At 33.7% G+C, this 16,767-nt stretch overlaps 1 protein-coding gene across 1 annotated transcript in view; it reads left to right on the forward strand.

The window, feature by feature from the left end:
• LOC150094041 (protein turtle-like) overlaps positions 1–16,767 on the forward strand; it is a 138,016-nt gene that overhangs the window by 49,658 nt on the left and 71,591 nt on the right. Inside the window, exon 4 of the mRNA XM_090412941.1 lies at positions 14,880–15,086. Within this exon, the coding sequence (XP_090269067.1) occupies positions 14,880–15,086 (207 nt within the window). The remainder of the gene's footprint in view (positions 1–14,879; positions 15,087–16,767) is intronic.

Consider the following 16,767-nt stretch of genomic DNA (forward strand, 5'->3'; position numbering starts at 1 on the left):
ACACTGCTTCTGAGCAGTTTTCTTTTGAAAATGATGTACTCTCATTCTTTCCCGTCTGTGGTATTTTTACTTATACCCTTATACAAAAAGAGAGCATTGGGAAAATGGTAGGGAATTAAATTTCTTGATGAGCCACAAAAATGTTTGCACGAACCTTCTGGAACTCAATCTAATAATTATTCCTTGAAATCAAATGTAAGTGAATTCTACTACTGACAGCTCGAAGGTTATTATCATCCATATTTAAAAACATTTTTACTATACGATCTTAAAATTCTTCAATGTGTCACCTCTTTAAATAAACACAAAGTTATAATATAATTTATTTTATAATATTTTTATAATAATAATATATACCAGACTCGGGGTTTTCATTTTGCAACGAGACAAACAAGCCAGAAAAACGTACAAACGTTTTAAAAATGTATACTACCACTAACTATCCACTTTATACTAAAATTATGGTCACGAAAGCCATTTTAACACATGGTGGTGGTTTTTACCTTTTCAGACGTTTCCGACCCTAGATAAGTTTGTAGGCATTGCCCACAAAGTGTTATTGGTGAGATTTTTTCAGGGTAGTTCACCATTGCTCCCCCCCCCCATTTTATCCGGGTTCGAGGACTGGTGTATGGCTGGGATGTATTCATCACTGTTTGCGGGGAAGATTTACATGTTCTGGGGGGACAAAAAACCCAAGTTTCCGGAATAAAAAAAACCCTACCTCTGTATAAGACCGGCTAACTCACCTTTCGTCGAAAGAGACCAGATAAAGGTTCCTCAAGTCACTGACGGGAATCAAACCCAGTTCATTCCGGCCAAAGGGCTTCATCTATACTGAATGAGCTACGGAGGCTCATTCTAGCAAATAGTAAGCCTTAAATGCTGTAAACCACTTACTATTATTGTTGTTATATTACGCATAGGATATCAGATTTTAAAAATCTAAATTTGAGATGGATATAAGCACAAGACGAATAGCAGAGAATAGCTGTTAAAGAGAGGCTGCTCAATTTTAAGGAAATAGAATACAAGATAGACAGATGGATGGATAGATAAACAGATACGAATTTCGAATATACCCATAAGAAATAGGATAAAATGTAAAATACTGAGTAACTGAATGAACGGCATTATTGTTGTTATTATTATTATTGACTTCAGGGAGCCAACTCATCGAGGGAGGCCATGCATCACTCACTAGCTATCGTACTTTCTCTTTAAATCATTCATGCTAGATGCACTCACCTTCACAGTTCTATAAGAGAAAAATCTAGCTCTTACCCCTTTCTTAACTGCGCGCAAACTTAACTTCCAGTGATGCTTCCTTGTCTTCTTTTCACCTTCTATATATATCGAAAAATGTTATCAACCGATATCCTATAACACCCTCTCAAACGTTTATAGAAATCTGTCACCCCTCCACGTCTTTCTTCTGCCTATCAGTGTCTGCATTTCACATACTCTCAATCTTTCCTTAATCTGCGTTCCACACTCCCGATATCATCTTTGTAACTCTTCTTTGCAGCCTTTGAACATCCCGTTCTTTATCCGGTTGGAACCCAGGAGATCAAATAGGTGCAAAGAAGTCCAGGTGGGATTGTATCAAAGCCATGTAAAGATGCAAAATGACTTCCATATCATGGTCGTTTCAATGAACTTCGTCTAAATTCATCACTGCTCTCCTTTTATCTACTTTCAGAGCATCCGTTCTAGTTATCAATAGATCCTTCAAGATGTCTACGAAGAATACATCTATCTTGTAGAATGCTAATAAGCGACTTAAATGAAATCAAAGTTTTGCTTAGAAAAATCAATTAGCAAAAAATCACTCAACCATATATTACAAATTAGCTATTCACCATCTTTTAATTAGTAATACCTCCATGTTGGAATTAGATGACATGCCGTGCAATCTACAGAGCATTCTAATAAGCTGAAGATATTAGAGTTCTGTGACAACCTTTAAAACAAATTCTCGAGTTAAAATCAAAAACGAAGAATTCTTAGAACATAAAAGAAATTCTTGTCAGCAACTTCTACGAAAATGCACCATTTTGGAACATAGGATTAGTTTCGCACGAGTGAATGAAGACGAGATTAAACTCATTGGTTTATTTGTGGTTCATTGAAATCGGCAGATCACTCATTGCGGTGACTAATTGTCAGTTTCGTATCCCCCTGGTAACAGTCCTTTATATTACTTTCTGGCTTTTGTCCAATAACACAGCATCATTTTCTATCTTCGGACGTAAATTATTTTTAAGGAATGTCATAGCTTCGCATTTATCACTCTAAATTGCGACAGAGCAACGACCACAGTCACTCGCCTACGACAGAAGGCAATTCTAAAACTATCGAACAATGAGTGCGAAATAGGTCTACGGAATCCAGTTAACAGCAGTGATAAATGTTCGTAGTTGGACTAGGTTTAACACACGCTCTGCAATTTTTTGACACTTTAAATCATTGTTTACATATATATCAAGCGCTCTTGTAGATGACGGCTATTCTGAATAAAAGTAAAAATTACTTTAAGATAAAAATTAAATTCCACATGAGAAATAGGACACTTTTTTTTTTAAGTTGAAGTAGTATGTAATCAACTGATTATAACATCAACATAACCTGATATTATCTTTCCTTGTATTCATCTTGAAAAAAATATTCCGTTTCACAATATATCCTTAACTATAAATGCGAACACAATATATCCTTAACTATAAATGCGAACACAATATATCCTTAACTATAAATGCATAATTTTACTAATAAAAAGATTTATATTTTTTATGAATGCAATATTTTTATAAATAAAGTGATCCATTATCAATTAAAAAATAGGAATCAATTAATAAATATCCGACTTTAGGTCTTAAATAATTTATAAATAATTTAAAACATTATTTAAACTTGAACATCCTACTTATCGACTGTCTGAAGTCGAATTTTAGTTTATTTATGCAATCCCTGGCGCACTCAAGTACTTCTGCGCTCTACAAGTATTCAACCAATCGTGAATCGTGAGTAAGACTGGCATGTCGTAAAAAAATCGATTTTCCGGAATATTTTTATTTCTTTTTTTCTCAATTTATTGTTATGGAAAATAGAGAAATATTCATCGAATACTTGTATTTTTAAATAAAACTAGAATTTCATTTTTTTTTATAAATCATTTGCTCACGCTATCAATGAAACAAGTCTTGCGGGAGAGAGAAAGAGCACAACAGATATAAATAAGTACTAACTAATTAACTATGGAATAATTTACGTAAGAATTTATTTAACCTGCAATTTTTGCCCAAGTGAGCATCTTCAAATTAAACAAGCAAAAAAAAAAAAAAAAAAAAAGCGTCTACTTGGCTGACATTATTGTTTTAATTGTGGAGCCAGTAAATTTTCGTAGTAACAGAGTAATAACAGTATCAACAGTAATGTTACTGAGAAAAAAGCCGGAATTACAACAGATCGAATATCAACCCTAACGCATCTTTTAATAGGATGACTCTCTGCATTACTTAGCTTGAACATTTGTCAAAAACTGTCCAGTTGTTTAATTAAAGATAAATTAGATCACAAAACGACATGCTAAGGAGACACAGACTTTTATCAAGGCCACTCGCACGCAACGATTTCGTGTGAAAAGAATGAAAATTAACAATAAAATAAACAAAGAGTAAATGCAGACATCATAATAAATAAGGTTACCGAAACGATGACTAACAAATAATCAAATAAGAAATAACAGTTCCAAATAACAGCAGTAAGTTATATTGATTTTAGTAATTATTCTACATGAACTTTATCAATGAATTATAGCTTGCACGATCCTAAAAAAAAAAAAAAAAAAAAAAAAAAAAAAAAAAAAAAAAACGAAAATATTTTTAAAAATTAATATTTATACTGAGCGCAATGCACTCACTAGGTTTGTGAAGTTTGGCTCTAGTATTTTATTAAATGACGCATTAGACTACATATTTAGACTACTGCTAGTATACAAATTTCGCAAACAAAATGGAGAAGAGAGAGAGAGAGAGAGAGAGAGAGAGAGAGATGAATACCAGATAATCAGTAGCTCTTATGGAGACATGGGCTTCGTTAATTAAAATGACATCCTTTTAGCCCATTTTGTGGTTGCCTGTGTGAACAGGATAGCGAAGATAGATGATTATTGTGCAGTGGGAATGTCAGTTTGAAGCTTTCATTAGCAGCAGGACATTCCTTACCTATTTGGTTGTCTTGGGAATCTCTAAGGACGTTTCCCTTTTAGGCCTGTGTGTGTGTGTGTGTGTGTGTGTGTGCGTGCGTGTGTGTGTGTGTTTGTTAGGCAAGCGGAGTTCAAAGAAACTCAAGTTATTCGGTCACGTAATTCAGCAGCGGATTTAGAGAACTACTTAATTGGCGAAATTCCTCGCATTTCTAATATCGAAACGCCCTTTCATGACATCATAATCTTTTTTTAAATTTAATTTTCATTTTTAGAAAAGTATTTTTAGGTAAATTTTATTTAGTTGAGGTCTGAGGAAGAAAGAATATTTCCTTTATTTTACATTGCTTGATTACTTGTTTCAAAGCAAATGGAGTTTTCTTCAGATTTAATTAAATGAAAAAAATATATATAAAATCCTTATATATTATCTATTTTTATTAAAATCAATTTATTAAAAAAAAAAACTTAAGCACTTAACAATACTAATCTTTACGAAAGGAGATTTTAATGTAGTAGTTGAAATCACTAAATAAAAATTATTTGTAAAAACAATGGAATATAACAAATAAATTAGCTGAATTATCCTGTGCAACAAGGATTTAGAAATAATAAACCAACAATAAGTGCAATAATAGAGAAATCAACGGAATACAATAGTCATCTTTACACGTGCTTTGTTGATTTTAAATGAATTTGATAAAAATACCGTTAAAAAATATAACCACGTTAACAATGAGAAAAATATCAAGCTAATTTAAAATTAATTAAGAATATAAACAAAGATAATAGTTCTGTAATGAAGAGAGAACAATGACAAACTGAAGAAATTAAAATAATCAAAGAAATTAGAGAAGGTGATTCACGAAGTCCCACTTTTTGAATTTAGTGATGGATGAAATATTAAAAGAAGTAAATAAAATGGAAAAATGCAGAATGCAAATTAAAAATGAATAATTAAAAATAATTGGATATGCCGATAATATTATCTTACTAGCTGTAAATGAAAATGATCTACAAAAATTACTAAATACATTCGCTCATGCAGCAGAAGTGAAAATTATGAACATATCAAGAGAAGAAAAAAACTAAAACAAATAATAAATTAGAAATTGCAAATTTTAAATTAAAGGAAAAATAATTGAGCAAGCTTGTGAGATAAATATTTAGGGGGGGTGGATTTATGGCATCACACCAAATGAAGTACGAAAACAAACAGTGAAAGCTAGCAGAATATCTGGATATCTGATCTATAGATGGCATTAGTGTTTTTGTTTTTTGTTCGGAGGGGGTTTATGATTTCATTTTAATATATAAGGCGGTTATGGAAGTTCAAATGTCATCATAGGCTTTAAAACATAATTTGTAATGGCGTTTATCATTATCACTGCATTTTTTTTTCAGGGGATATCTCTATTTATAAGTCGCATTACACTCAGCAATTTCGCATATCGTCGTAAGATTCAGGGCTCTATGATCACGTCAAGATTTATTCGTTAACTTAAAGTGTTTATCTGTTGGGAATCTAAGACATAAAGAAAAAGGTATATGGAAATCGAACTATACTTAATTACTTTGAATATTTAAAGAAAGTTAGGATGGCACCGAAGACGATATGATAGGGTAGTCTTCCTCGCCGAGAAAGCTAGGTAACAGGACAAAATATGAGTGTGTGTGTGTGTGTGTGTGTGTGTGTGTGTGTGTTCATTGTTGACAGAAACACGATCAACTATAATCATTGTTGAGTGCTTCAAATCACTAAGAAACAGCTATAAAAGTTGGCTTCCATTTTTATTCAGCGATTCTAAAAATAAATAACAGGACAAAAGGAAAATAGAATATTTATAATTCTTCGTATTTTTGATTAATATCTTAGTGAAATTAAACACCGAGCAACTAGGACGTTCGGAAAATACTGTGATTCTAGGCAAGGGGGAAAGAATAGCACAGATCCATGTATATATGTTAATATTTCCATTAAAATTTAATATTTTCCAAGTTCTTCCTATGCATTGTGTCACAGGAAATAAAATCTACCGACCATGAACTTAAAATAAAATTTTCTAACATTATGCATGCCTTAGAAAAGATAAATAAACAATAAACACCCTCTATTTTCTTACCTTTAGAAACGGTAAATTTGTTTAGACCATTATGCTGCGAAGTATTTTTCTAAACTTTATGCATGAAATTAAATAGTTTTACAACCTCATTTTGAGCTCACACTTATTTAATAGAAGCAATCCTCTTGCATCGCAAGCCAACGCATGATACGCGATATGGCTTTAATATACCCAAACAGCTCCTAAATCCAATTCAGTTTAGACACACCACAAAGCACGAACCACAACATCATTACAAGCTCTTTACGACTACGAAAAAGATTTATGTAACCTGGCGGTTACATGAATAGGAAGGTATTCTATAATAGTTTCTTAAGATCTCATCTGTGATTTGCAGCTGCGTTATAAACTTTGGGGTGGGGAGAAAAGTCGCCAACAACAGGAGCAAGTTAGGATAGCTTGACTAAAGAATTTGTGGAAAGCACACTTCAGAAATTAAAAAAATATCTTGGGATATTTCATCTATTACGAATTACTGGATTTAGCCATGATTTGTTATAGTTTTAATAGAGGGCTTATGTATTGATCTGACTTGTTTTTTGATTTTGTTCGAATGAATTTATTGACATTTGAGTTCATTATTTGCGAAATCACAAAAGAAACGAAGAAATTATGAAAGAATTAAACCAACAACCAGTAATAGAAAAAATTAAAAAATATAAACATAAATGGATGGAACACGTTCAAAGAATGAAAACAGAAAGATTACCAAAACAAGCCTTAAAGTACAAGCATTAGGAAAAAGAAAACCAGGACGTCCTCTTAAACGATTCAACGATGACTTCTAAGGCCGGAACAGGCCATGCTAGGCCTAAATCCTTGATATGCATGATGATGATGATGATGATGATAATGATGATTTGCGAAATTCCAATGAAAGAGTTTGCTCCAAAGAGAACAGGTATGTAGAAAAAAAAAAAGGAATTAATATGTGAAATAAAGGACTAAGCTACTTTTATATAGATAATAAATGACTTCACATTGATTGCCTTAGTATCCCATAATGCAAAACACACAACCTTTCGGAAGTATTATGATGCAATGCATTATGGGAAAGGCCACTTCCCAGACCGGTTTCGACCTTTATTAAGATTTTATTCAGTGGGAACACACCCAGAAGAGATACCGAGGTCGAATGGATTCAGAAGTCATATATTTGGCAGGTTATATCCAAAAAAAAAAAAAAATCCCACATTCATCTCTAATCCAGTGAGTTTTAATAATAAGTTTATAGACCTTTTTTTACTACTTGTATATGGGAAATATACGAACTCTACTAAAGTAAAGAGCCAAAAAGATTCACTTCGGCGATGCAAAATTATATGCACATAATTAATCCACTTAATTTATATATAAACTCTGTTAATTCAACTTTGGTGTGTCTTCTGGACCTGGCTCCCATTGATAACATTTGATGACGTTCATTTTTGGGCTTACCTGCTTTCTGGAGAGTAGACAGACTGTTCTGTAGAGGGTATATGCCCGTCATTGAGTGGAGCCACTGCTGAACTTCCTATCATGGAGTCATTCAGGTCAGGAGTGATGAATTTAGCATTGATCCTTTAGAATAACTCAGAGTATTTGGAGAGGTATCCCTGGACCTATCCTTTATTTCACACATTAATTCCTTTTTTTCCCCATACCTGTTCTGTTTGGAGCAAACTCTTTCATTTGAATTTCGCAAATAATCAACTCAATAAAGGTTGGAATCACTCTGGGTAGTGGCCCTTCCCATAATGCATAGTATTATACAAATACAAAAAATGAGTGCTGTGCGTTATGTTTGCGCTTAAATGTATTTCACGCGCGAATTTTGTTTACACTTACACTTGGATAAAAGATCGGCAATAATGTAATTTTTGAGCGATTTAATGCAAAATTTATTTCTTTCACAAATCGTCTGGGATATGTTGATATTTTTAAAACTTTCATGAACACATTATTGTTAAATCTTCGTTTGGAAAGAGGGCAGAATGATATGGAGAATTAAAGGGCTTCGTGCCAGTGAGAATTATTTCTGTAACTTGATCAGAGTAGATGTTTGGATCACTAGAGTGGAAGGAGTAGCGTAACTATGGGGGAAAAAGTGCAGAAGTCCCGAAAGTTGCTCCTCTCGGCACAATTGTAGTGCCAATGACATTAGGATAAGAAGGAGGTTGAGAAAATGTTCAGTAAGAGAGAAAACTTGCAAAAGATTATTGTCAGTGTTAAGAGGAGATCCCAGCCATAATTTTGTCTACTATATAGTTGGAAGGAAAACAGCTTTAAAAAAATCAATGATGTTGGTAAAGTGGAAGGTGTCGTTTCAGTTGCGGACATTAAGGTCATCAAGTAAGATAACTTCTCTGTTTGGGTAAGCAGAGTGCAGAAATTTAACTACAGAGACAAGAAATGGAAGAGGCGAGAATCTTTTCAGAATTTGGAGAGCAAAAATACAGCACACCAATATTGGTGAATCGGCAAGGAAATATTCAGATAGACGAGGCTAGAAGCAGCGGATTCGATATGTGACAAGGTAGGAAAACAATATTAGATCTGATCCTACAAAAGACAGAAGCAGCCCCTTGTAGGAAAGGAATCAAACAAAATATACTGCAGGATTTATAATTTTCATTGAGGGATTTTGTTTTAAAATCGCAGTGACACTGTTTTTGTTTGTTACATATTTGTGTTGGTTTTCATCAAGAGTTGAATAACGTGTAGGCTTACCAAGTAAGTGGAGTTCACTCTTGATTGCGTCGGATAATCTCATTTCCCACATAAAGAGCGACCTGTTTTTTTTTATATATATTTATTAACTTGGCATGGAGTGATTGGAACGCTTTTCGACTATCCACTACAAGGCCCTCCAAATGCGACTACTGTCCCCAAAATGGGAGAATTTTCAGTCTCTAACTATGTTTCACGTGCCTTTGAAGGACATTCATCACACTACTTTTAGACAAAGAAGAGAGGGGAGGAGATTTAAACCGGAATCCTTGCTCTGGTGACCAAAAATGACATTAAGTCTCCAATAAACCGGATTAGTGGTGTTTCATCAGGTGATGAAAGTCAACTACCAATTAGTAGGTTTGTTTAATATTTTGTTCTACTTGTTAAAGTAGCCTTTTATAATGATAATACATCTTAAATTCTATTGTAAAATCTGCATATTATTTCACACAGCGCCTCATGATTGCGAGAAATATGCGACACTGTCGGTATATCAATATCATAATGAACCAATAGAGTCAGTACACTAGTAGGTGCTAACCTTTTGCGAACAATCTAAAGAGAAACTATTGTCAAAATGGGGTTTCATCTCAAGTACTAGTTTGATCTAGAAATGTGAAGTATATACCTTTTTATTTTCCATAAAAAAAACCTATTATAATCCTTAAATTGAGTTCATTATTAATAAGGTTTGAAATTACTAATAAGGTTTGAAATTACTAATAAGGTTTATTATTATATTGGTGAATTTAATGAAGTTTATAAATAATTATAAAATTAATTATAGAAAACTATATACATTATTAAATTAAAGTAAATTATTAAAATAATATAACAATAAATTACTGTAATTAAATTATACTACAGTTCATGCTTAAAATAATCGTTTAAATTTATTTTGCATGTTAAAAAACTGCGAGTTACTGCGTATTTCTAATTAAAGCTATGAAGTCATTTTTCGCCCGGAAGCAAGAAAAAATCGTATCATTGCTTTAAAATTTTTTACGGAAAATATCAGTCTCAGCCACCCTAATATACTAGTAACAGCTTCCGTAGATAAAACGAAAACAATTTTATGTACTTTAACAGCTCTTATTCGCTAACTTCCCTTTCTGTCTTGCCTGATTCCAGACCGCTATAAATAGAAAGCTTAAGAAAGATTAATATGATATTAATCCCTTTTGTCATCCGGCTAGCTGCATGAAGATAAGTGCATTATCCGTATCCCGCTTCTGACAGTTATTGCCTTCTACTTCACTAGACTTGGATGTCCAGCTAACGCTAAGAAACTGAATGAGCTCTATGCAATAATGTTTCTTTTCGATAAGCAAAGAACTGTATTGGAAATGTGAAGAGAACCTACCGATATCAATTATAATTTAGATCCACCAACGTCAAAACCTTCTTCGGCAAAATGTGAAAAGAAATTTACTTTCAGACTCGTAGATATAACGCTATGTTTTGGCTCGATGAGCTGACAGTAATGCTTCTCAACTGTCTTTTCATCGCTTATATATGCATGGGTGTGTTTAGTGCAATGCCCCAAAGCAGAGAGAATGTTATTTCGTCATTATGAGAACATAAAAGTTTCCAATTGAAGAAGGACATATTAAACAAACAAACAAAACAATCTTAAGACATTACAGAATATTTTATTTTTTTATTAAAGTCTCAATGACTTTCGAAACCAGCAACAATTGATATTTTTCTATAATTTGTAATTTAATTTATGCTTAGTTTCCAACTCTGAATAATAGCAAGATTCAAGTAACCTTTAAATATACCATAATTTTTCATTTCTGAAATTATTCATCCTATCCATCCTGAACATAACCTTCCTATTCCAACAAAAAAGCGATAGAAGTCTACCGTTAAACTACCGACCAATTGCTATGACCTCTACCTCTCCAAAATAATGGAGAACGTCATTAATAGCCAACTCGTCCACTACTTAGAGACCCACGAATTAACCAGCGACTACCAGTATGGATTGCGCCAATCAAGATCCACAGCTGACCTTGTAGCTTACATCACCCATCACTGGACATGTATCATGGAAAGGTTGGAGAACTTTTGCTGCCGCCCTTGAAATTTCCAAAACTTTCGACAATGTGTTGCATCGAGGCCTACTAAACAAATTCTCATTCTTCGATCTCCAAGGTAACAGGGAGACCAAGCTTTCTCCCTGGTCGTTCTCTGCGCAACACATGGTATAATGGCTCCCTCCCTTCCAGCTAGAGTGCTTCAAGGCTCTCTCTTATCACCTACTATCTTTCTCCTATACATAAATGACCTACTCTTAATAAAAATTAATCCCATCCATAGCTTTGCCGACGATAGTACTTTCCACTCATCCTACTCAAACCATGCAGTACTTTGACATTGCAGGATACAGGATCATCTACAATTAGTGCCTTAAACATTGATTTACATGCTATCCTCCAATGAGACGAGGACAACCTTGTTAGTTAAATTTCACCAAAACACAGTCTTGCCTTTTTTCTCTCAAAAGAGATCACACCACACTTGCTCTTAACCTCAGTAAAACAGAAATCATCAGACAGGATGAGATCTCCTTCCTTGGATTAACGTTTACGTCCAGTCTTTCCTGGACGTTCAGTCTTTCAGACTTTATCTGAATTTCACACATGACACTGATTGCCTATAGGTCCCTCAACCTCTGATATGACAGTTCGAAGAAAGGTTAGGGGACTGAACAAATGGCATCAATTGCAGTATTACATTAAAAATGAGGATATTGGGAAAGAACCTGCCATTATTAGCATTCACGAATATGTTAGTAGAGATAATCTCAGGTGGTATGGTCGCTTAAACAAAATGGAAGAGAAAATAGTAACTAAACAAGTGTTCTTTGCCAGGTTGGCAGAGGAAAGGCTCACAGGAAGACCAAGATTTAGATGGATTAATACAGTAGAAAGTGCCTTAGAAGACAGAAATATAAGATCTGATAATGTAGGAATCTTGACAGATAATAGATTAATTTGGAGGATCGGAAGTCAGTAATGGTGTAACGCTTTCCTATGGTACTGTCATAATTATCTTGTACACCCCTAAGGGTACATATCAGGAAGTTGATGATGATGATGAAAAAAAAAAAAAAAAACTTCACGTTCACTGCGTAATAAGTAGGTGGTAATATTTATCAATGGCGAATGGCTCATATACCGTGCACGATTACTGAGATCATGGTAACGACTTTACCATAACCGGTAAAGCGATGTCGCACGTGTATATTCTTGGCACCAACACTAGAGAATTCATGTTTGCGTACTGTCATGAGTTATTGGATCAACCAGCTTTCATTATTTACTTTGTCGTTATTGAAACTTTATTACGTGCTTGAAGTGTTTCGGAAAACTGTCGTAGCCTAAGTTGTATCTAATCGAGTGTGCTTTCATTCTTTTCATATTTTTAATTAAGCAGTTATCCCACTCTCTATTTAGAACCTTATTTTTATTTCTGATGTTATAATATTTGATTTATTAACAGCACTGGTCATTTTAATAAATTCAGCATGTCAGTGATATACATTAGACTAACCACCGTGGAATATGCTAGAAAGTTTATTAATTACAAATTCGTTCTGCATATCTAGCACTATTTTGCGTCTTCGCCTGACATGCAACACAACTTTGTCAAGTATTGTTGGATAATGCGAAATTACATAATATAATGGTCTGATACATTACTTAAATAAATTAACGGGGATCGTATGCTAATCTATTTGTTATAAGCATGTGATCGATACAGCTAATTGTATTGCTCACTTTCCTTGTACTCTCACACGTATATATAATACCTCTTGTTTTTTCCGCCCACTTTCTATTAAACTACGAGAGAAAGCTTCACGCTTCTCCTAGTGTGTAGTGGTCATCTCTAATTCCATCACAGTGACCAAATCAGCCTTCCAGAAGGTAAAATATTGGCAACTGTTTTCTGGGACAAAGATGCGATCTTGATTTTGGATCTTGATTTTTGACTTTTTGGAAAGTTGCGCCACGAATAATTCGAAATGTAACATACAGACATTGCGAAAATTAAAACAACATATACCTAGAGTTCGGCCTACCAGAAAGATGAATATTGCCTTCCATAGCAAAGCCCAACCCCACACGGATTTGCTCAAATGAATGCATTTGCGAAATTTGACCGAACTGATCTTTCCCAACAGCCCAAAGCCTGGATCTGACAATAATTGAGTACACCATTTGGTCCTCTGAAGGATGCGCTCTGCGTACATTCCATTGCAGATGACAAAAAGATGAAAGAAGCTGTTCGTGAAGCGCTCCGACGTCGGAGTAAAGACTTTTACTGGGTCGGTAGGTATACAGCATCTCACTGTGAAGACAAACTGTATTAAGAATGGTTGAGACTATTGAAAAATAAGAAAATGCTCGTGAAGAAGGAGGATCAATCCATATTAAAGCCATTGTTAAATATATTATATTTTCTATGAAAAAAAAAAAGAAAAACAATAGGAACATTATCTTCTTAACGTCCCTCGTACTTAGATTTGCATAGGATATCATCCAGCTCCATCAAGAATATATCAATTGGTCATTATGAGTGATACGCAGGGAGAATTAATATTCCTCAAATTGTATCATAAAGTATCACAGACTTAGCGGCATGCATGTTTATATAAATGATTTAAAGGAAAATCTGTTTTTCTTAATATATGTTATTATTCTACTTGATGGATCACTCTCGATAATCACAAAACATTTCGCAGTTGAATAAAGAGAATCCATCACCTTTAATTTCTCTGATAAATATTTTGCAGACAATACGCATTCTGTTCATTATCTGCAAAAATAAAAAAATAAATAAAATGAAAATAACATAAAAGTTATCCAAATTTGACAACGGCATTTTTTTTCTTTAGTGAATTTCATATATTTCAATGATTTTTAGTTATCTAAAATTCTATGCAGGAGAGAATATCTCTCTTTTTCAAAAGTATTTACTGTAAACACTGTTTATATGAATAGTAATATTAAAATCATGGGATTCTGTATTGCCTTAAGAGTGATTGTCAAGAAATGATTCTCTTTAGGAACTCGTAAATTCTTCCTTTAAAATCTGTTTGATGTAGAGTACTGTACTTACTACTTCCATTCATTGATTTGCTGTTTAATAATTTATTTTTAATTTATCAGCTGTGAACGTATTTTCCTCGTCTTTTATATTTGGTGAGGAAAGTCTTACCAAGTCCGTGTTTAAAACTTTGGAAGAATATCTGCAGATGAATATCGTTTATGAGAAGGATTACTGTCATCGCAGTTTGGACGTTTCCAATTTACTTTGTTATTTTCAGCATCTTTCTAAAATGCTTATTCCTTTAACACAAGATGATAATATTCCCGCACTATAGAAAACAATGCTTTAGTTCATTGTTAATTTAAACCTTACCTTTACAGGCTAACATAACCTTGATGATGACCTTGGAAATGAGCAGTCATAGCAAGGTATTGTTGAAGTTCAATGCTCAGATGATATTCAACTTACTTGTTCTGCATGTATTGTTGGATGTATAAATCGAGCCCTGATCTTAGAGGCTTGCGCAGCCTAATAGCCAGAAATATAATATATTGATCTATCTGCTAAATGCCAAACGCAAAAACAGCCGCAATCGAGACTTGTAGTATTGCGAAAAATACCTAATATACTTGCAGGAAGGAAATAAATAAAAAGTTATTTTTAGCGTCTGAGTTACTATTTGTTTTCCAGATACTGTATTTTCAGACACTCTACTAACATATATCATTCTATTTGACAAAAATGATATAATTTAGTGTTCTGTTTTCTTTGTGTAGGTAAACCCCGTCCAGCTGTGACGTGGTGGAGAGAGTATTCCTTACTTGACGACTCGTATACTTTTGTAACTGGTGATAATTCTGTTAGGAACGAGCTTGAAATGGCTGAATTACGACGGCAGGATCTTTTGGCGGTGTTAACATGTCAAGCGTCCAACAACAACATTACAGTACCAGCGTCCACATCGATAACACTTGACCTAAATTGTAAGTCTATTTGATGGCACAGAGAAAGTGTATTTTTTCCCATTTTTTTACTGTTGTCATTAGTTAAAGCTGTGTGATTTTAAGTGGTATGAGGTACAGGAATCACCCAATTAACCAATGTATTAATTTCAACATTAGAAGTGATTTTAATTTGTTTAAAAATTGTGGTATTCTCATGCTTTTAATTGCATATTTCAATATGCAATCTTTCTATAATTCCAGTGTTCAATAATAATGAAGATATTATTTGTTAAACTTCGTCAGTCTTCCTTATATACGGTCTGTTCCAATCTATTAAGAACTGACTAAGATATCAAAGATAATATAAACTCCATCTACATTTTAATACACGATCAGTCAGTGCAGAGGTTAGCACAGCACAATTGATCCTTGGAATGATCTCAAGCTCGAAATAACTGTCACCGTGGTGTCCGCTAATATCATAAGATTACCGCATCTAACGTAGTGGGGAGAAAATAATAATGAGATCTTGAAAGGACGGAGGTAGACATTGTGTGCATCACGCGTAAGGAAGAAGAAAGAAATAGGAATGCTTTTAGTGGATGAAAGTTAAGCCCTTGACGAGATTTTTCATGTTCTTAGGAAGTTGTGTTACTTAGTCTGGACGGAAAGATTACTAGAATGATGAGCAACTCTTTGCAGACAGTAACGGAATTTCTTCGTGTTTTTCCTGGCACTCCTATTGGATTATTCAAGCTACCCAAAATCAATCTGAGAAAAGTCGGTCGTAAAACTGATTTGCAATATACCCTTAGTATCACCGAAATTAGAATCCAAGGATTATGAGTGAGCTATTCCAAATTGGCTCTTATCAATTGCTGAATGATTTTTGTTTAGTTAGTTGCAGAATTTTATGACTTTTTTTGTCAATTGATTACTTTCCATCAACACTACGTTGTTTCCTTTTAGCAAAAATAGCAGAAGAAAAGTTTTCTGTATGCTAAATGGTTATGTCTGAAACAACCCAGGCTATGAGCCAGCGTATTATGTATGTTAATTGCGTGTGTTCTTATAGCCAGTTTGTCTGTTTTACCTAATGAAAAACGTTTCTCGGGTTGAAAACTTTGTCTTCTCTGCAGGAGAGAGGGTTTTTTATCGTCCATGGTTTATGAAACCAGCTAACTAACATTAAGTTAAAAAAGACATTATAAAGATTCTTCGTGTGCTAGACGGGATTCGAACCTAGGTCTTTCCAACTAAAGGGAAGTATTGAAACAGAATGAGCTACGGAGGTACTTTTTCTAAATAACAACAGTATACTAATAATGATGAAAAGATAATGAATCATATCACACATTCATATGGTCTTAGAAATTGTTCGCATAAAGTCATTCCTACATATTAAGGCGGTCCATATAGAAGTCGAAAATCTGCTGTTAAAATACGGTTAAAACATCGTTCGATTAAGACAAAAGATCGCTTTGAAATTTTGAAAAAGAATTCATATTTAAGTTATGAGAACGGTAAATCTATTTATAAACTTACGAAAATTGTTTTAAAAATAATAAGAATTAGAGCTTTATTTATTAATGTTTTGCAAGAATATGCTTATTCAAAGTCCATTACCTCATGAATTTTTGCATATTTTAGGTCAGGTACCTGTATATGTGCGCGTGGGGTAGGGGAGCATTTGGTAAAGAATGTTATAAAATACTGGGGA

The sequence above is a fragment of the Typopeltis vanoorti genome, chromosome 23 (assembly GCF_054136105.1).
Source record: "Typopeltis vanoorti isolate ZY-2024b chromosome 23, IOZ_Tvanoo_1.0, whole genome shotgun sequence".
Lineage (NCBI taxonomy): Eukaryota > Metazoa > Arthropoda > Arachnida > Uropygi > Thelyphonidae > Typopeltis > Typopeltis vanoorti.